Below are 21,642 nucleotides of genomic sequence, written 5' to 3'. Positions count from 1 at the left end.
AAACATTCAATTATGTGAGCAGGGCATTCTTCTTATTTGCCTTGTACATTATATTTTCACCTACCTGCCTGTAGATGCACTGTAGATGCCTGTAGATGCACTTTTCTGTTTGCTGATTACCCTGGTAATCAGCAGACAGAAAAGTGGCGGCTTGTAATGTAATGTAATGTAATGTGTAATGCCACAATATGTGCCTTTCACGCACGCACGCACACGCACATACACACACACACACACACACACACACACACACACACACACACACACACGCACACACGCACACACACTGCATACACACTGCAGAGAGATAAAAGAGCTCTCACCTCCTTGGCGTCATCAGGCTCTCCGTGGTTGAGTGCTGAGTACAGGACCATGTACTGTGTTGCACCGGGCGCAGCACCCCATCTCACTCGCAGTGTGCTGTAAGAGGCAGGAGTCACCTCCAGGTTGGCAGGCATGGCCAGGGGCACTGAGTAAAGGAGATAGGAAGAGACAGAGAAAGAAAGAGAAAATTAAAGGATGAGGAGAGTAGAGAGATGTCAGAACTTGGTTTTACAAAGAGGCCTGTAAACTGGTGATGGGCATGTTGAGTACATTCTGTGATTTACTGATGACAGTGTATTCAGTTTGCTGGTAGAATAGTAACAGTAACAAGTCAGTAGTAAAGGCACTCCATATCTGGACTAAATATAAGAAAATATTCCACCTTATTTATGAACTGTACTTGGTGTGCTCTCATTGGGCCTTCTTAAGTGTAATTTTGGAAATGCTAAGAACAGAGTGAAATGCATAATTTCTCTTGAAGAATCCATGGATGAGTTTTAGAGGAAAAAAGATTAATATTAGTAAAGTTTGACTTTTGTTAGTACCACATAGTCACAGTGAATGAGGGATTGATGGAAGCAGAGCTTCAGTGTCAAGCCCTGCTGCCATCAATACATTGTGCTAAACCATACAAATCTACTCATAGGCACAATCCAAATCTGTGCCCTGCTGAGTCACAGACAAGCTTTCTACTCAGTAGCGCACGTGGATGCAAGTGGCAAAATGGGATGAAATTTCCTTCAGGGGGTCCTGAGATATAGGCGTTCACAGAAATTGAACATCCGTCCGTCCGTCCACAGCCTCTGGCCATGGCTTTCGCCCGTGCTAAAGCATAAAAACACTATAATGATTTATAAATAGGACTCACAACACCCTGAAGCAACCACTTTGATTGCTCATGAACTGTCTGCACCTCCTTTTAATGATCAAAATCTGTAAATACATAGGCAAGTGGTTAAAAGATTGTTGGTGTCTAAATATTTTGGCATATGATTTCTGCACTGGGGTACGCAAGTAGCTGTGGCTAGAGTAGAGGAGATTAATAGACAGACAGAGAGACAGACAGACAGACACGGTTTCTTAGCATTCTTGCTTTTCGTGGTTGTAAATAGAACTTTCAGTCCTAATTCCATACCAAAAGAAATGCCAGGAAAAGCCAAGTACAACTGATACACTGACAAACAAAATGTGACATGCGGGACTCATGAACAAACAAATTAATTCCTTAAAATATAATATTTAGCAGTGATATCAGTCTTACATGTAGTGACAGTTCCTCTGAGTGCCAGGCCAACATTGTCTTCATACACAGGGAAGATGGACACGTGGTACAGTGTCTGAGAGGAGAGGCCTTCCAGCAGCACAGTGGACTCTGAGCCGGCCAATACCACCTAGAGACAGAGCATCACTTAAAATCAGACAAAGACATTTGGACATTATAATATTCTTTAAAATATGTTTTACTTTTTATGTGACATTTTATTCTCATCCCACACATTACCCCACAATTTTCAACAACAACATTTGTTTTGCTCCCTGTCCTCTCTCTGACAGCTTTAGCAAGAACAGTGTTTTTCCTGTTGCAACCAAGCACATTTCTCCCAGACTTGGAGTATGATGTCTTATTTTGTTTATAGAACTGTGCTTAGGTCTCAAACATAATGTGGTAATAATTCATGTAAGGTAAGGTTGCGTCCTGACCTCCTGTGGACTCTGACCCTCGGCGCTGTGGTAGACCACTCTGTACTGTTGGACTGGCTTAGAAGGATTGGTCCAGTGAAGCTTTACTTCTCTGGAGCCCAGTTCAGAGAACCGGAGATCAGTAGGACTGGGGTAGGAGAGGGCTGGGTCTGCTGTGGGCCCAGGCTCCATTCCTGGAGACACAGCAACAAGGAATCAGCATATTAGACCCTAACAAGATATTCATACTTTGAAAAACTTGATGCCATGAAAAAAACACACAAGTTTGCGTTCAAATAGTTGGCAAGGAAAGACAAGCTGATAGACTGAAAGCTAGGGGCAGAAAGCTAGACATATAGATAGGTTACTTTTTGAGATGCCACGGTCCTCTATCCTCCCACAGAGAATGTGGACCAGTCGTGCCACTAGTTTGCTGAGCAGAGGGAAGTCATTCACATTGTAGACGTTCAGATCCACCGGCTCCGACGCCACTTGTCTCAACTCAGCCTCGTCAGCATTCTTTACACCTGATTAATACAAAGTCATAAAATGGTTCAACCTACTTTGCACAAAAAGCACAAAAGCATTTAGAGATTAGAACAAAAGGCCTCGGAGCGCCTTACAATGAGAACATAACAGAAACTGTATTGCATAACAATAATAAGACCACATCAGACTATAATTGGGTACACTTCTCTCAAGTCAAAGTCAAGATTGCTTACAGTCCCATGGTGCACAGAAATGCAGGGGATTGATGTGACTGGATTACAGAAAACACCAAAAAAACGCCAGAAGGTTAAAGTATTTAGTCTTGACACCACCTCACCCTCTTTTCTTTTCAGTCTTACCTACAGCGATGATCTCCACGCCGGCATTCTTCAGCCGGTTTGCCGCAGCAATGGCGTCATCCTGAGATTTCCCATCGGTCAACAAGACCAGGAAAAATGGTGTGTCCGACCTCGCGCCTGCCTTAGCCCTCATGTTCTCCTCCATGACATGGAGCAGTGCCTGGCCTGGGAGATGGATGCATGGTTACACATTGACAGACATAAGGTACATATGTGTACGTATTGTATGTATTATTATGCGCTTATATTCTGAAGACAGATGTTTGGTCTTAAACACATAAATGCTAGCTGTAGCTGAAGCTGCAAACTGTGATGTGTTTACCTGTAAAAGTGTTTCCTCCCTTATATCTGAAATTCCTTACGGCCTCCAACAGCTGGTCTTTAGTCGTAAAGTTGTTGAGCTGCCACTCTGTGCGGGGGTCTCCACTGTACTGGGTCAGACCTGGGACAATAACACATCATTAAACGACATTTTGTTATTGTTTTGTGGGACAGGCCATTAGGAAAAGTAAATTCATTATACTTTAAGTGGCTCATTTTTAGTTTTTTTTTTTATTCTTCATTTGTTGGTACTACAGAGCCATTTAAAACCCAAAAGCTTAGACAACATCTGTAAAAGCTTTTGGTGTATTATAGCACCTTCTTAGAGTAGCAAAATCAGCTTTTATTTACAAGCAAACAATGCAGATTATTTCTTTAAATATTAACAACGCTCTATAACAACCTATACAACAAGGTTGAGAAAAATGACACGAGAGCAGCTAAAGGAGTATGAAAAATAGGAATAATGGGATTTGCCGGAAGAGTGAAATAAATGGAAATGCAAAAACATTTGTTAAAGTGGAAGCAACAAAAGGAGTTGAAATGGCAGTAAACATACAGTAAGTACTAAAATGAGGTGAATTGTATAGAAAGTGTCAGCCTGACAAGAGTTGAAATATAAGCAATGAAATGATCTGAAGTGTACTAAAAGGCGTTGAGGTGTGAACTGTGTATTAGCTGAAAGGAGCTGAAGGGTCAGTTGGTTACCAGCAGGTGGCTGCTAGGACTTTCCCAATGGTTGCTATGGCCTTTCTATGTGGTTGCTAGCTGGCTACTGTGGTATCTTTTTTCAGTTGCTGGGTTGGTCAAATGTGGCTGCTAACCAGTGGCTGCTGGCACATTCAAATTGGCTGATACAGCAATATTTTGTCAATAAATTTAGCTGTGGCTAAGCAATAAAAATGTCATAGTAATAGCTGTTGCAATGCACTTGTCTGAAAAAAACAAATACTTACATACAGCCTGAAAACAGAGTCAAGAGAAGGTAAAGAAGAAGTCAAGTTTTCTTTCAGTCCACTTAAATTACAATATGCTGAAAGGTTACAAGGGAATTTTTGCCCAATGATGCCAAAATAAACTGCCTACCCCAGGTTTAAACTTCTGAAACATGTAGTATGAATGACTACATACTATAGAAAGCCCACTGTGTGGAACTGTGTCTTTATGAATACAACCCACAGAAGGAAAGAGAGATGGCTTCACCACCACACGCTGATCCTCACCGATCTGAATGTGGTCCGGACCAATGTGAAAGGGTGTCATCAGGCCCTCCAAGAAGTCTCTGACCCGTCTGAAGTTGGTGCGTCCAATGCTCCAGGAGCCGTCCACCAACAACATGATGTCGGCCGCTGCATCGCTGTCACACTCAAACGGTTTCCTTGGAGACATACCTTGATAAAAGGAAGCATGAAGCAAATAGTCTTGAACTGATCAGATCAGTTCTGGAGACTACGCCAAAGAGCACTGAAGCTGTTCTGGAGGCTCACGGTGGACGCACACTTTATAGTGTTTTTGTAGATTACATATATTATAGTATATTATTATAGTGCATTTGTATATTAGTGAGTACATGGGTAAATGCATAGTTTTAAATCAGGAAACAGATGGCATTTAAGCAAGCAAAAAGTAGGTGTAGGTGTTTAAATGTAGGCGCGTAAATGCTATGTGCGCATGTGTCGACACGGTGCATACATGAACATGAGTGAGTTTCCATGTATGTGAACGTGTGTGTGTGTGTGTTCCCTTGGATTATGAGGGAGAGAGAGGACACATGTGCCCTGCAGCCGAACCAGATGGCCTGTCATTATCCTTACCTTTACCTGTCCCTCCCTTGTGTAAACACTGTCATCACATTTCAAACCAACACTTACTGCTCTTAAGCCTCTTGTTCCTTAACCCACAAGAAGAGCCAAAGATGATGGTGGCCAGACATTCTTTAAGATAACCTGCTTAACTTCCTGCTTAAAAAGGGATTTGTCCTAATCGGTTCATCATGTTTTAGTTCATTAAAACAGCAAATGTCACCAAAAGATCAGTTTTATGTAATGTTTCCTAACACTGGGGACAAGAGGTTACCTGTAACCGGTTGGGTAAGGAAGGGTGTCTTCTGGGGTTTCTCCTCGGCCGCTTTGCCCTGTGTCGTCCCCTGCTCCTCCTTATTCTCCACTTTGGAACGGTCCCGCTCTTTCTTCCTCTTCCTCTTTTCTTTGGTGTTTTTCTCTGGGGCCTCATCGGGGAGCTGGGAGGGAGTTTCTATTGCTGGGGTCTCTGGAGGAGAAAGCACATGGGTGGGGTTACAGTAAGATAAGCAAAGAGTGTTTAGGGGACCGGTTGAGGCTGTACGTGACAGGAAATCCATTAGTTCCATCTGACTTCAAAGGATCAAATGGACAAGTGAGAAAACATCATTTCCCTGTTAACACAAACATTATGGTTTTATCAAACATAGTAACATCTTTAAACTTTGCTTGATAGATCAAACACTTCTAACAAACCTCCTGGCCCACCTTCGTCCTTGTGCCACCTTGTTTCCTGTGTTACACCTACTGTTGCTGGGCTGTCATTATTGTGTATGTGTGTATTTGTCCCAAAGTGCTTTGATGTAGGCATGTGTAAATACAGTATACTGTACTTAGGGATAGGGAAGGATATTTACACCAGGCGCTGCAAGAAAAAGGCTAAGAGAATCACAAAAGATCCAAACCACCTGCCTAACAGCTTCTCCTTCCCTGTTGAGGTCGGAAAGAAGGTACCGGATGCACTAGACCAGCACCTCCAATCATATGCATATATATTTATTGTTATTACTGTTTCTAGTGCGTACATTTTAGGAACTGAGAGGATTACATTTCACTGGAATTGGACACACACAAATACTTCAATCATCCTTTTATCAACTTAGAAATATTTCAAAGATCAGAGCAATGTTATCTCTCAGTAAAAAAATCATTCTTTTAAAACTTCACGTCTGGTATATTTGTAAAGCCTTTTTCACCTACATTAATGCTCAGCTTCAGACTGTGCAGAACACCACAGCAATGCTTCTGACCAAGGCAAAAATAATCATCACCCGGGGTTTTAGGTTCTTTTGCACTTGTTACCAGCTTTTTTTTTTTAATTGAATTTCAAAATCTTAGAATAGATCAATAAACTTTGAACGCCTTACTGTCCCAAAAAGCCTACATTTGCTAAGTTAAACCTTTCAACTGCTCCAGAGTCCCAGTTTAAGTCAAAGGGTGATCGAGCTTTTGCTGTCCTGGCAACTCAGCTTTCAGACTGCTGGCACTATCTCAGCTTTTAAATCATGCCTTAAAACACATTTTATAGACTCGCTTGTCTGACTACTTATTTGTTCACATAAAACAGCTTTGACATGTTTCCATCAGATTTTGTCTATTTTCCTTCTTGTTTTGTTCATGTGCCTAATTTATATAACTGCTTTTTACCTCACTGATTGTTTTACATGTAACTGTGTTTTTATGCTGTTGTTTTTAGTGTGTGATTGTCTTTTTTAAATTTGGATTTGTATTGCACTTTGTCATTATTATCAATACTGTTATACAATATGAACTAGGGGTGGGGGAAAAAAATCGATACTGCATAGTATTGCGATATTTTACGTGGCAATACTGTATCGATAAACAGACGGCAAGTATCGATCTTTTGTGATATATGTGTTGGTCAGTTTGTCTGCTTGACAATCCCATTTTGCAGCAATACAATTGAAGTGATATGAACAAACAGAGAAATATATCTTTTTAGATAAAACAGATGTTGACAAAGTTTACTTTTGGGGACATCATTTGAAATTGGGAAAAATTTGAAGTTGGAAAAAAGGTAATAAATTGCAATATATCGCAGAATATTGCAATATGTTTAAAATCGCAATAATATTGTATTGTGACATAAGTATCGTGATGATATCGTATCGTGAGACCTCTGGTGATTCCCATCCCTAATATGAACCCAGACAGCGCAATAGGGTTTGCTGCATAAAGCAGAATAAATCATGACTTTGTAACAACTGCAAGGATTCTACAAGGATCCAAGTCATCATACTGTAATTATACCAATATGTGTGTATGTGGATGTAGTGTTTTTATCTACTAGCATGCCCTACCTGTAGTAGCAGCAGCAGTGGTGGTGGGGTCAGGATACAGAATTGTTGGCACGCCCAACAAAGCCTCCGTTACATCGTCCAGGTCTCCTGACCCTGATCCGCCTGGAAACACCTTCTTTCTCTGCTCTCGACTACCACTGCGGATCATTTCCTCTTCTCGCAGACCCTCCACTGGAAGAGAGAAAGAGCAGCTAAGGGAATCACATAAGGTAATCTATATTCATTTGTGTTAAAGTCAACAACATTACCTTTAGTGGCGCAGGAAATCTGATCTCAAATCCTTTAAAAAGAAGCTTCATCAAAATGTTTATGCATGTTTCAAAATCAACTGTAGATATACCAATATACAGCAAATATGAAACTCCTTGTGCAAATGGAATACCTTTACCATTTAACCAAACCAATGTCTCTAAATCTGTTATAACTTTAAGTCTATGTTCATAACCCGGGCTATACACGGGTTTCCTGTTTACAAACATTACAAGGTGCGTGCGCTTACCAGGGGCAGAAAGCCAGATTGGTGAGCTGGTCCGCTACTGCAACAACCTTAAGTATTTAAGCTTTCCTTATTGTTTGTATATAACTGCTGACTCAATAAAACGATGATTGATTTTAGTTGGATCTGTTTGTCTGTCTTTAATTTTGCAGTGTTACTGTGATATATATGTATGGCTATAATTATCGTTTTAGGCTAATGTAATAGCCAATGTTAGCAGCAGGGTTACCCCTGAGTGTACCCCTATGGTTGGTTTATGCCTTAAAATAATGGCCAGGATGTGGCGTCTCCATTTCAAAACATCACTGCAGGTTGACTGTTTTAGCAGCAGAGGTTGATTGTGGGCGCGAGGGCGACAACACTGTCGTGGTTAGCTCGCCGAAACTGTCTCGGCAACGTTAGCTAATGTCCGCTAGCATACGTACAGGCTAACTATAGCCAGTTAGCTTTGTGTGTAACGTAATAAAAACCCACCCATCTCGTAGGAGCGAAGCTTAAGATTTCATTCAATAAAATGATGGTACAAAAGGAACTCACGCCACAGGTCTTATGTTGACAACGTGGACGCAGATATAAGAAACTCCGAAGGCAGTCGTAATAGAGGGTTTTCACCGACGTCATGTTCTGAGCGGTAACCTGGATGCATGGCCATATTGGAGGCACTCGGTGTAAACACCTGAATGGAGTAATGGAGTATTGTGCACTATGGATACTTTAATACTTTATGTCTAAACAACAGAAAAGCTCATCAAAATGCATCCAAGATGCAAAGGCATGGAAGGAGTTGGACCACAAAAAAGGCGCGATATTTAGAGAAATTACAGTTTACTGGCAGTGCAGATCCCTACAAGTTGGCTCCCTCTTCTTGGATCCATGGCGACCCAGTGATTCTTCCTTCAGTTGCATATCCCAATATAGTCAACTACCTGGTTTTCTCGCTGAGCCCATACACAGCGGAAGACCTTAAATCCTACAAAGGTTTGGAGGCTTATAATCAGATGGCGTGTGGATGGGTGAGGGAGACGCAGTACCAAGTCATTATGACCAATGTGTTGTGAAGCCAAAGTAAGTAATGCAATAACGTCTTTAATCAACCTAACCTTAACTGTATGATATCATTGCGATACTCAAGGTGTAGCCAAGTGACTCTCAATAGTTTTTTTTTCCATTTCAAAGACCGAACAAGACAGATTTTTCCCTCGTAGATCCTGGTTGAGCTTTGCCAACCACAAGCGCCTCCTTTCCTCTGATAACTTCTGGCATTCCTCTCCCTGGTTTTTAATAACTTTTGGAAGTCGATAATATTCCAAATGTTTTTCTCGGTCTGACCTACTGGTACAAACTAAAACACGGCAATAATTAACCATTTTCCTTGACGCCGTTTGGGATCTACTTCAGTGCCTGTGCTTTGTTGTGATGCGGAGTACCTCCAACATGGCGACTTTGGGTCTGATGACGCGTCGTGAAAACCCTCTATATTTACCTAGCAGGCTAGGCTAACGCTGTTGCGCTAACGTTAGCAAAACATCGGCGTAGCTTTAGCTAGCAGTCTAAACTTGTCTCAAGTCCGGACCTTTAACTGTCTATGGTCCGGACTCGAGTACTACATCCCTGACAGGTAGATATCACTTAGCTGAACAACTGAACAAGCTGCAACTTTTCTGACTGATACAATGGGAGCCTGACTCTTGCATGTGACCCCAATCTGCCCTTCTTATGGCTTGAAGCCATAACCTCCGCCGGTTTTTGGCAAAAGCATGCTTCCCCCTAGGTATGTTAAACATCAGGCACCCATCACTGGCTCTGTTTGTGCAATTAACCACGCAACAACTCCTTGGCATTTTGACTTACACTATGCTGATACTACTACTAGCTACACGAAACACGTCTTCTTTCTGCCCCCCGGTTGCGTGCGCAAGCAGTGATGACGTTGGCGAGAAATCCATGTATAGGTTTAAGCCGGGCTACTGCACAGGCCGGGACTTGCACTGAAGCTATGGCAAGATTGAATCAACACTTTTATTATAGCTAATTTGTTTTCAAACATATAAAAAACAATATTCAGGGCACCTGGGTAGCTCACCTGGTAGAGCAGGCGCCCATATATGGAGGCTTACTCCTTGACGCAGCAGCCGCAGGTTTGACTCCGCCCTGCGGCCCTTTGCTGCATGTCATTCCACCTCTCTCTCCCCTTTCATGTCTTCAGCTGCCCTATATAAATGAAGGCCTAAAATGCCCAAAAGATAATCTTTAAAAAAAAAAAAAACAATATTCACACTAATAACCAGGCTAAAAAACAAAGCCTGTCACCTAGTTTATAGACTTTTTTTGAAATGAAACTCTCTCCCCAGCATCGCACAAGGGTGCCTGAAGTGAGAGCACAAAATACAAATTTCACACTGACACCAGAACATATTAATGCTCACGGCTTTGTGAGTCTTGTCTGTACGTAGGCCAGCACTGCTTTGAGCTAAATGCTAATGTCATCATGCTAACATGCTCGCAATGACAATGCTAACATGCTGATAGCAGGTATAATGTTTACCATGTTTACCATCTTAGTTAAGTGTGTTAGCATGCTAAGATTAGCTAAAAAATACAAAGTGCAGATGAGGGTGATGGGAACAATATTAGTTTTACAGGTATTTATTCATAAAACGAAGTTTAAGACAAATAGAATTATTTCTTTTTTTTTTAAAGATTATTATTTGGGCATTTTAGACCTTTATTTATATAGGACAGCTGAAGATATGAAAGGGGAGAGAGAGGCGGAATAACATGCAGCAAAGGGCCGCAGGGCGGAGTCGAACCTGCGGCCGCTGCGTCAAGGAGTAAACCTCTATATATGGGTGCCTGCTCTTCCAGATGAGCTACCCAGGTGCCCGACTAATAGAAATTTTGACCTTATGATGGCGCTCGATGAAAAGTAAAGGGAACACCAAAGTTAGAACAATTAATCCTGGAGGGAAACATGAATGTCTGAGCCAAGTTTTATGACAGTCCATCAAATGGTTGTTGAAACACTTCTAACCACAAATGTCAACCTAATGGTGGCGATATGGGTCAAGTGACAGGATATATTGTACTTTTTACTTCACTACATTTATTTAATAACCTAAGTGCAGATTCAGATTAATAATACAACATAGAATTATGATGTATGAGTATTATTATGTATCCATTTCTAAGGGGGGAATTCAAAAGCTACCCAGCAATATATAAAGTACTTAAAAGCCCAACTTGATCAGCTGTAACATTAAAGTGATGCTTACACATTAATGAATCAACAATTATAATTTAATATAATATTTTGAAATGGATCACTCTGCACAATGAGTACTTTTACTATTGGTTACTGAAAAGTGATATTTTGATACTGATTTTTGTACTTTTACTTAAGTAAAAGATCTGAGTACTTCTTCCACTACTGGTAATCACCTCATGTGTGTTTGCATTAGTCACAAAGTAACAACAAATAATCACCATGGGTAGACACATTGTGGCATCTGATCAGGTACCTGCCAGGCAATGTGTCAATAAATGGACCATTCCTGCTGTTACGGCTATTACCTCCTGTTACATTTGAGATCAGAGAGGTAAAACTGAACATGCTAGAAGATACAGCCTGTTTGCTGTTTGGTATGTTTGAAAACTTAACTGCTTCACCAGATTCTGTTGGAAAAACCTTTCCAGAAGGTCAATAATAGCAAACTAAGTGTGGAATTCGCAAGGAAGGTAGTAAAAAGTACTGGGCCCAGAGGGGTTTAAAGCAAAAGGGAAATGTGACGCATCAGGAAGGAATTCCCAGACTGCCATCATTCCAGAGAGACAGCCGGTGTTACAAATTTCAAAGTTAACATGTTTTTCAGACCTGCCTGCACACGTTTGACTCGACACAGTAACCTACTGTCCCTTGCGCAGTTCGCAAAACAACCGCAGGCCACATTCAAGTATCGAACAATCCAATATGAGACCCCGGAGATTGTCAATCAGAGTCATACAAACAATAACAATAAAAGGTCAAAAGAAAAAAAAGGGGCTCACAAATCAGGGGGGAATCAACAGCCAGAGAGCTGTGATGGGATTCACCGTCACTGCCGTAGGAAATAACAGTGTTGAAGCCAGAGACAGAGATGCCTGAAATAACCTGCGCGCACAATTTGATGCCATTTCCTGCACAGACCCTAATCCTCCAAACACAGGTGGCGTTTCATCAAAATATCCCCATCCTACTGTTTGTTTCCTAAGAAATGACCAGTTAACTTAACTCCAAGTAAGTATACACAGCAACTTCAAAAAAAACCCCACTTTCCTGTAATCCAGCTAGAGTAGTATTTATACCCACTCACTGTGTGTGTGTGTGTGTGTGTGTGTGTGTGTGTGTGTGTGTGTGTGTGTGTGTGTGTGTGTGTGTGTGTGTACGTGGTCTGATGGGGTGGGGCCTCGGAGGAAACATTGCACACTCCAAGAAAGTGTAAGAATGTCAAAAATGCATCACATCCTAACTTTGCTGTCTTGCCAATGTTATCTCTCAGTACCAAAGTCAACAGCAGTTCTTTTTATCTCGAGTCAGTGTTGTACATCACATCATGCCTGTGGATAAGTTGTGGTAACAAGATATCCCTTGTTCAACCCCACAAATAACTGTAGCTTGATTTGGGATTTCCAGTTCAAAATGTATGGTTTGCAGATTTAAAAAAAAAACTATATATCATAGAAGATGGCCTATATAGATATGCAGTCATGTTCACGCTCACTTGATACACACAGACACACACACAAACAACCTACCTCATGTCTTTTTATCTCTCCACACCCTACGTCTGTATCTTTCAATGCTTCATGTTTGTCCTATCTGTCTATATCTCCGCCAAGCTATCCTGCTCACTGCACAAACCTCTCTGCCAACCTTTCTAATTTCTCTTTTCCACCTCACTGTGTTTCTTACTGGTGAATCGTCGCTTTGCCAAAAGTCTTTCTGTCGTCCCGTTGAGCACGAGGACTTGGAGGGCGTATTCCTGACTGGAGTCCAGTCCTGCCACCGTTGCCCGGCCCCGTGTGGTGGTCAGCATCAGCTCTGGCTGTGGCACCTCTGGAAAACACAAGCATTTTGGTTAAGACGTGCCTCTGTACTGTATACGATTAAGTCTAAAGGGAAAGTCAGGGTTCCTGTAATCATCTAATTTGGGTTTCTAGTAGAACATGTTTACATGCTTTAAGGTTCAAAAAGCACATTATCTTTCTCATACTGTCTTTCTAAAATGCTCTGTTTTAGCGGCTGTCTCTTTAGGCCCGCCTCCCAAAAAAGCCCAGTCTGCTCTAATTGGTCAGATTGGTTTCTTCCGCATCTCTAGTAGTCTCTGCACCGTCATTGCAGCCGGGGAATGTCTGTAACGGCACTGTAGCAGCACTTTCTACCTATATATATATATATAGGACACAGTAGTTATGACATCACAACCGTACGGAAGTTGTGATGGCTCGTTTAAAGGCATAGTTTCCGAATCCGGGCTGTGTGCATTTCTCTGTGGGTTCAGCGTTTTTGATACTTACACAGTATTTATACAGCACCTCAACCTGCTTTAAAAAAAACACATGGAAAATTCACACTGTCTTTACAATACGGGACCTTTAAAGCTCCAATGGCTTACAATTCAAGAATCAAACAACCTAAACATATTTATATTACCCAAAAATACCATGAATATTTACAAAGAAAACCAGAGTCAAATAGCCTCATATCAGGGAATGTACTTCTTTTGAATCCTTAAGGTTTTAAACAAAGTTGTCTATACCTCCTCTCAGATGGCATTTCCTTAAAGAGAGGAGCCGCTGGGTGAGAAACATCTCTAACGATGTTGCGAGCCTTTTAGCAGGCCAGAATTTAAAAACTGAAGAGGGAGATTGGAGGGAGTTGCCATTTGTTATTGATGCCATCTTAACTATTTTCTCAAATGCATTTGTTGCAGCAGTAGCCAAACTACCAAACCAAACTGTGATAAAGAAAGTTTGCACACTTTCCAAACCTAATGTGTAAAACTGGACCATAGCTTCAAATTTTTCAAACTTCCACAAACTTCCACAAAATCTCTGATGACCCACCTTTAAGGTTTTGTAAACTTTGCTTCACCATGTAAGGTTATCAGACATTATAGTGCAAAGAAAATTGTAACTCTTTCAAAATTTTTTACTGGTTTGCCGGCAATTTCAACAGGTAGTTTCCCACATCTCCTAAAGTCTACGATCATAGTTTTTTTTTTTCCAATATTAAGCTCAAGGCCATCATCGCTGTGCCAGTTTACAAGATCAGACACCTCGCTCCCATGTGCTGATTCATCTGATCTTGTGACTAACCAACCACTTTAGCATAGGTAGACCAATCATACAAGTAATAAAGCAGAGGAGAAAGGCAGTTAATTATAATTGTTTTAAGAGTGTTTTTTATTCGCTTTTCATAATACTTTTTTCATTTTATCGTTTAAACTGTTCCATTTTAATGTTTGTAATTATGTTCCCTGAATGTCTAAATGTTCTTTATTAAATAATAATTAAAAAATAAAATACAGCTTTAGTTGTCTTCTGCTCTCATATCATTTGTCACAATTTAAATTCAAATGCCTCAACTTCATTTTTTCTTTAGTAAAAGTAAATGTAATTTTATTGTAACAGAATATTTCTTTAAAGAAACGACCACATGATAAGTAATAAAGTACTGGTGGCCCTCCCTCTCCAGTCCACAGTCTACTGGCCTTGGACGTCTGAGTCAGATCCGCCTCTGCAAACGATTTCCCTGAGAGTTAAAGTTGCAAAAGTTGGCATGGAAGCAATAAATAAGTGAACACAAAAGGCTAAATGTTTCCGCAGAAATGCTGAAGGTCTACCTGGAGTTAGAACTTCAGCATTAGACCATACCTAGTTCTAATAGTACTAATTTGGAGAATCTCTGCTACATTCATATTTTTCAGTGTTATAGACATCATATCATGATGCACATCCTGCTCCAACAGCCACTGAAGTACTCCAGATAATGCATACTAGTCCCAGTACTTATCATTTGAGTATATCAAGTATCTTTATCTTTGAGTCTCAAGTCAAAAGTCTACACCTCAAGTCTCGTGTTGAACTGAATTGTTCGTCTAAGCACCCCTCTGTCTCTCTTTTCGACGTGCCTGGGCTTAGCTGCACAGTGGAATGGGAAATAAGAGGGTGACAGAGAGAAAACAATGTCGAGGAAGAAGTTACAGGGGCAGGAAGAGTCACAGACGTGAAGGAGAAGGTGAGGAGAGAGAGTTGCATTCTTATCCGAACCATCAGCTGTGAAACAAGAGAGCTGACACATTTATGGCAGACTGGATTGCAGTGAGAGGAACGACACTTTCACACACCATTTATATGTTGTTCTGAACTGGTGAAGAGGGAATCAAGGCTTGCACTTCAGAAATGTGCTAATATAAAAGGTTTATGATCAGATTGGGATTGGATTTTGGCCAATCCATTTTATGATATTCTTCTATAAATGGAAGAAAAATAAAGTACTTCAATGACTTACCCAAAATACTTTTTTTTAGTAAAGCATAAGCAAAAATACAATATATTTTGACCATTCTTTTAACTAGTTTCAACAAAACCAGAACATGTCCGGAACATGAAATGTTATTGTACCTTTTGAAAGTAAGTAAGACACCAAGCATTCTTCTTTCCTTTTGTTGCTAATATATTGAGCCAGAGGCAGAGCTGCTTATGATGGCATACATGATTCCAAAACCAGAGAACCCAAGGCTGCACTCCCTCATTCACTCACTCACGACTCCCTTTAGAACCAATTCATGCTTCATTCATTATCCTTTAAAAATATCAAGTTGTAGGCAATATGATACTGATGACTTGTGAAACCATGAAGCTTTTTCCAGATAATAAACAACCAACACGTACAGTTTGGATGTTGGATTATGACAGTAGCAAACCATCCACCCAACTGCAGCAACAGGTCTCGACGAACTCTGTAGACAGCCACGAATGGTATCCTCAGGCTAACAAGCACTGAGTCCACTGTCTCTGGTTCTGTTTCATGAACAAATCTGGTAAGCCCCCAAGCAGTCTCAGAATCCTTCGGTATATGGGCATACCTGTACTGACCCGGGAAATACCGAATAGGAGTGTGCCATACCCTAATAATACTGAAATACCGGTATATAGCGTATATATAAAATAAGAAAAAATTCATATCATGATGGCAATATTCCAACTTGTTGACGTAATTGTCTGTTTGGCAACTGTTTAGATGTGCACTTTGTTGTACTATTAATATTGTATAGAGAATTTGAATCTCACTCTGAATATTTGAGCCTTGAGTTCATCCCAAAGGTGTTGGATGGAGTTGAGGTCAGGGCTCTGTGAGGGCCAGTCAAGTTCCTCCACACAAAACTCACCCAAACAACTTCTTTATCATCTCACGTTGTACACAGTGTCATTGTCATGCTGAAACAGAAAAGGGCCTTCACCGGTTGTCTAAAACATCATCGCATGCTGTAGCATTAACATTTCCCTTAATAGGAATTAAAGGGCATGAGCCAAATAATGTTTACTTCAACACAGCCAGGAAAGTCTCACCTGAGATGGGTCTCACTCGGACCTTGTAGCCCTGAACGGGTCCGTCAGCCTCCTTCCATTTCATCTGCAGTCTGTCCTCAGACAGGACCGTCAGCTTGAGACGACCTTAAAATTCACAGAGACAAAGGGAAGAAAACGAAACGAACATTTCAGTATATGTTCAGTATGTGTGCGCATGTTGTCTAGTCAGGTATTTGGGTCAAGAGAAAGAGGAGAGCACGACGTTCAGGAAACATCAAAGAAACAAGCTATGAAACTTTTTTCATTTCCCCCCAGTTCTCGGAGATGGCCTAACCCCTCTCGCTTCCTTCTCTCCAAATCAAGTCCATCTCTTGTTTCGACTTCATCTACATAATTTCCAGCAGGGGTTTCCCAACAAGCAGTGTCTTTCATGTTTCATCCTGCCGCGATCCATCCATCCCTCTCTCCAGCTGCCCGTTCATCCATCAAAGCGTGCCCTGTCCTCCCGTCTAGTATAGAAACAGGAACAGGACGCTGGTTGAGGACTGGAGGGTCAAAGTTCATGTCAGAGGAACAGCACAGAGTTACAGTGTGCCAGAGTTTTGTATGTACTATGTGGCAGGGTGATAGATGGAGAGGAAGATGAGGGGGGGAAGGGAAAACGGAAGCAAAGAAGACAGAGGAGTGTAGCCATGAACAGCATGAATCACAGAACTCTGTCTTCATCGCTTCTGTGGACGTATGACCCTCAGCACTCAACAGATTCTTTTCTGACGAGCATGTATGTGTATAACTGTGTGTGTGTGTGTGTGTGTGTGTGTGTGTGTGTGTGACTGTGTATTTGGGGCAGGGGCCTCTGGAGGGTCCTCATCTTCTTGGGTGCCTGGCAGAAGATCACATAGTGTCTGATGGGATTTAGAGAGACTGAGGTCAAGGTCTAACAGACCCACTAACAACAACAACCTTTTCACACAGGCAGGCAGTTATGCAGCTGGGTAAAGTGACTGTTTTGTACTCCCTGGTGTGTGGGATAAGAGCAGCTGGTTGTTGCCATCATTTTTTAGTTCAGCACTGAACTAATACGCCCTTTGGGTGTATTGTTCTTATAAACTAGCAGTGGAAAATACATTTTAAAAGTTAGCACATTAGGGCTGCCTGTTACGTTATCTTAAGTTTCATTCACAAAAATGTTATTAAAAAAGGATCAAAAGCTAAGGTTTTACATTGTGAAATTCTGCAGTTGGAATTTGGCAGACAAAAAGATAACAGTGTCAGTGGTGTCAATACAGTAATATTAGATGACCCGAAACAATTAGAAAAATATTAATAGTACAGCTGCCAACAACGTGTCATCAGAGCAGCGCTGTACTGTGACAAAGAGGGAATGGTTTGACATGAAGTTAGAGGCCAAAAACTCTTTGACTCTGACTATGAGAAGCAGTCAAGAGGATGTGACATTCACACAGATAATATATTATCCCAGCATCTACTGAAACATATAGTTGCTGTGCTAAAATATGCCAATAAAAATCGGCTTCATGGTAAACTAGTACAAGCAGTTTATGCTAATGGTACTGGTTATAGTAAAACATTTTCTTTTAGGATACAGCTAGGCCTAACTAACAAGCTAGCATTGCCAGCAGTTTATCTCCTTACAAAAAGAATAAAAGCTACAATGCTGCATTACTATACTTTTTATAACATCTTACAATTAGTTTGTGAAATAGTATGAGTAATTGTGTTTGCTAACATTACTGGTTATGGTAAAATAATTTATAGCCTATCTTTTGGGACACCGCTAGCTAGCTAACTAGCATCTCTAGCCATAGGCCTATGTCTTCTTACAAAAAGAAGAAGGCTAATGGCTACTTTCTTTACAATTAATGTTCTAGGAATAATACAGTGATATAGTAATATGTTTAGGTTGATACCATAGAAGACAAAAAATAGTTACTTTATATCAGTATGACCATTTTAGCAATGATAACGTTAGCCATATGTAGCTAGTATCTAACAGATATTAACCACCAAAGGTACAATAACCAACACGTTTTTCTAGACTTCACCATCATATCTACTTGTGTATGTGACATACTCTCCTATTAGTAGATATGAAATGGTTAAAGTGGTCATGAAATGCACTCCTCTACCTTGGCCATGGACCCCTGAGGACAGCAGGAGGAAAACACCTAGCAGGAAACACAGCATTAGCCAGAAAGATGATGATGATGATGATGATGATGATGATGAAGGAAGGAGGTGAGGAGACATGAGTGGAGCCTAGAAAAAAAACAAAAAAAACAATGCTTTCAATATTTCATATACTTATTAATTTATACTTATAAAATATATATTTATATACATTTTACTTATTATATATGTAGTCAATTTACTCAGTTGAGTCAAATGATCTGCATTAAATAGCTTAAAGTAAAAACAAACAATACTAAACCAACTAGGCAACCCAAAGTGGAGCAGCAGAGATATTATCAAGGTGTTTTTAAAACAAGAAATTACAAAAATTCAATTATTCCAGCTTCTCAAATGTGAAGATTTGCTTTTCTTTCTTTTCCATGATAGCAAACTTTACCCAATATCTTTGGGTTTTGGACTGCTGGTCACACAAAATAGGGAATTTGAATATGTAAACTTGCAGCTTTATTCACTATATTCTGACATTTACAAACCAAACAATCGATGCAGAAAACAAATGCAAATTCTATGTTTCTTTTTTTAACCTGGCATCAACAACATTACCTGTTACCTTTTCCCATGGGAACTCTTTTATGGCTGACTCAGCCTACAGGTGCTTAGTGCTCGTCACCATTACAGACCTTAAACTTCACACAGCTAATGACACACACAAGGCTGTAATATTAACAAACACGCAGCACTTTTAGAGGCCATAAAACTAACACACCTCTGTCTGAGAGGGCCAGCATTTAACAGCACACACAATGTACACTAAAGTACCTCATATGCATTATGCATATCATGTTATGCACACACTAAATAATTAGTGCTTATTCTTTCATGAAGAAAATTATTTGCAATCTTTGGATTATATATATTATTTTAAGATTTTTTTTATTATTTTATTTTTAAGATGTTTAGAACCATTAGAGCCGTTGTTTCCACTCTGCTACAAAACATCTGTATACATACGTCATGACAAGATATCGTTTGGATTTGGGGGTCATTAAAAATAATAACTGACCACAGCTAATTTTTATATTTCAAAATAAAGCTAAATGTACTGTATAATTTTGAAATACACTATAAAAGTGCAGACAAATATTTAAAGTTGCGTAGGCAGATGCTCTTTAGAAGACAAGGGCAGAAATTCTGACATTTGTGTTTTGTGAATAAGAACATTGTTCAACAAAATGCTGACTGAACAAAGCTACGATTAACGTTCTGGTAGCTCAGCTATTATGCTGGAGTTCACAGACCTGTGACCAAGACAAGCGTTCAGAACAAATTAAATTATCCAGGGTTGGGCTCAGTGGGGGTTCAGTATGAAAGTGTGGAAGGGAGAAGCAAGGACAGGTTAGGAGAAATACAAACATGCTACTGAGGTTGTGATGAGCAGACCTGAAGAAGGTGAATGTAAAACTTGCTGTTTGCTCGTTAAAACTCTTACATGTCATATACAGTAGAGTCATTTCTACATATGCTGGCAGCCAAAATTAAGTTTTTTAAAAGACAACACTAAAACTGAGTTTTTTATTTTTTGAGTGTTAAATCTATTTCATTGAGTCTTTACTTTATTTATTTGCTTTAATTAATATTTTTAAGAGTTCCCGTCTGAGCCTTCTACTTATATTTCACACCTCATGACCAGACAGGCCACCACTGAAGCAAGTTTAAAAGAAACTTCCAGCCTGCCTAAAGGCTTTTCAGACCATCTGATATACAGCCATCATGTGCAGTATGTGATGTGACTATATGTTTTCTCGTGTTATACGTGTACCTGCTTGCCTGAATGTTGCCAAGTCTGAGTTTATACTGTGCTTGAGCCGTATGTCTTAGGTACCTATTGTTGTCTGTCAGACAGAGAGGAAAAGATGGGTATTGTTATGTAATGCCAGTCAATCTACTTGCCAAGAGGATTGTATATTCTCCTCTTTCCCCCCTTTTCTATGCCTAGGTGCATGCAATTAAGTTACATACGCAATACAAATCAGGACAAGAGCACTTTTACATTACATAGTACATTTTAGGGTATAGCTGTAGACATTTGGTCCACAGTTCACTTTGATGGAACAATACAGTAATGGGCCATTATGTTGGCCAGAATTAAAGTCGGTTTGAAAAAACATTTAGTATTGCACTTTTATTTCTAACATTTGTGAATCTGTATATGGAATTACCATATCCAATGTGAAAGATGTAATGACTATTTAACACTGATGTTAGTTTGATTTCCCTTACTGTGAATTAAAATGGTCTTAATGTCATCATTTATTTATTGATGCCTTCACTGCCCTGGGGGGAAAAAAATGACATTACCACAAAATAGCTTGAACTCCATTGAACCGTCCAAGTACCCAGGTGGCCTACTGATGAAGGGATAGAATAGAAATGTGCAACACCTGACTTTAGAAATCTGATTTAGTTTTGACCTCAATGCCATAATGCTGATGGTCAGGGATGTAGTGTGTGGTAAATACAGTTGATAACATCATGTCCTCATTACATTTACATAAAGAGGCTTTAGCTGACTTCAAAACGAATATATAGCCACTCTAGGAAAGTGATTAAGCAATAGCCACTTAATAATTGACGCAACGCTGTTATTAAATAAGTGCGTACATTAGCTTGTTGCTTAAAGTTAACTGCAATGCGCAATACGCAAGAGATTTTAAGTTTCAATAATGACAATTACTGTGTCCCCATCCTCAGCTAGGCTATTTTACAATAGTTTCGAACAATAGATGGCAACTAGACTTTCAACCAAGCGTTAGCTATTTCAGTCGTTTACCTGAGAGGACCAACAACATAAACTGTGATACAACACATTTTCCTCGTCTTCTCTATGGTCTTCTCCAGCCAGGTGATGTCTTACCTGGCGGTTCGGTGAGTCCACGTTATTCCTTTAGAGAGACTTCACACAGCATTCCAGAGGTGGGATGTCAACAAGTGCCAGTTCCGCTAAACTGTGAAGCCAGCTAACCTACATCAGGTTGAATCTGAACTCCTCCGGCTGAAATCCGAGAAGCAGGACCCTCCTGCTGCTCCAGCATGGGCCTGTATGGGCGTGGCACTACAAGGCTAAACCC

At 40.3% G+C, this 21,642-nt stretch overlaps 1 protein-coding gene across 4 annotated transcripts in view; it reads right to left on the bottom strand.

Annotated features, from left to right (window-relative positions):
• LOC116040645 (collagen alpha-1(XX) chain) overlaps positions 1–21,642 on the bottom strand; it is a 43,147-nt gene extending 21,505 nt beyond the window's left edge. For 2 of the 4 annotated variants that reach the window (XM_036007819.1, XM_036007821.1), the window contains exons 1-13: positions 21,429–21,642; positions 18,511–18,640; positions 16,400–16,504; positions 12,738–12,881; positions 7,296–7,464; positions 5,250–5,452; positions 4,397–4,564; positions 3,175–3,294; positions 2,853–3,017; positions 2,373–2,531; positions 2,026–2,198; positions 1,586–1,715; positions 324–469 (exon numbers count right to left, since the gene is read on the bottom strand). In XM_036007819.1, coding sequence (XP_035863712.1) covers positions 324–469; positions 1,586–1,715; positions 2,026–2,198; positions 2,373–2,531; positions 2,853–3,017; positions 3,175–3,294; positions 4,397–4,564; positions 5,250–5,452; positions 7,296–7,464; positions 12,738–12,881; positions 16,400–16,504; positions 18,511–18,631 — 1,803 coding nt within the window. In that variant the 5' untranslated portion in view covers positions 18,632–18,640; positions 21,429–21,642. Of the gene's footprint in view, positions 1–323; positions 470–1,585; positions 1,716–2,025; positions 2,199–2,372; positions 2,532–2,852; positions 3,018–3,174; positions 3,295–4,396; positions 4,565–5,249; positions 5,453–7,293; positions 7,465–12,737; positions 12,882–16,399; positions 16,505–18,510; positions 18,641–20,333; positions 20,399–21,428 lie in introns of those variants that run through there. The other 2 variants (XM_031286153.2, XM_036007820.1) reach the window with 2 other exon arrangements.

This window comes from Sander lucioperca, chromosome 12, assembly GCF_008315115.2.
Source record: "Sander lucioperca isolate FBNREF2018 chromosome 12, SLUC_FBN_1.2, whole genome shotgun sequence".
NCBI lineage: Eukaryota > Metazoa > Chordata > Actinopteri > Perciformes > Percidae > Sander > Sander lucioperca.
Note: the sequence above shows the minus strand (reverse complement) of the source record. Positions and strands in the feature narration are given on the sequence as shown.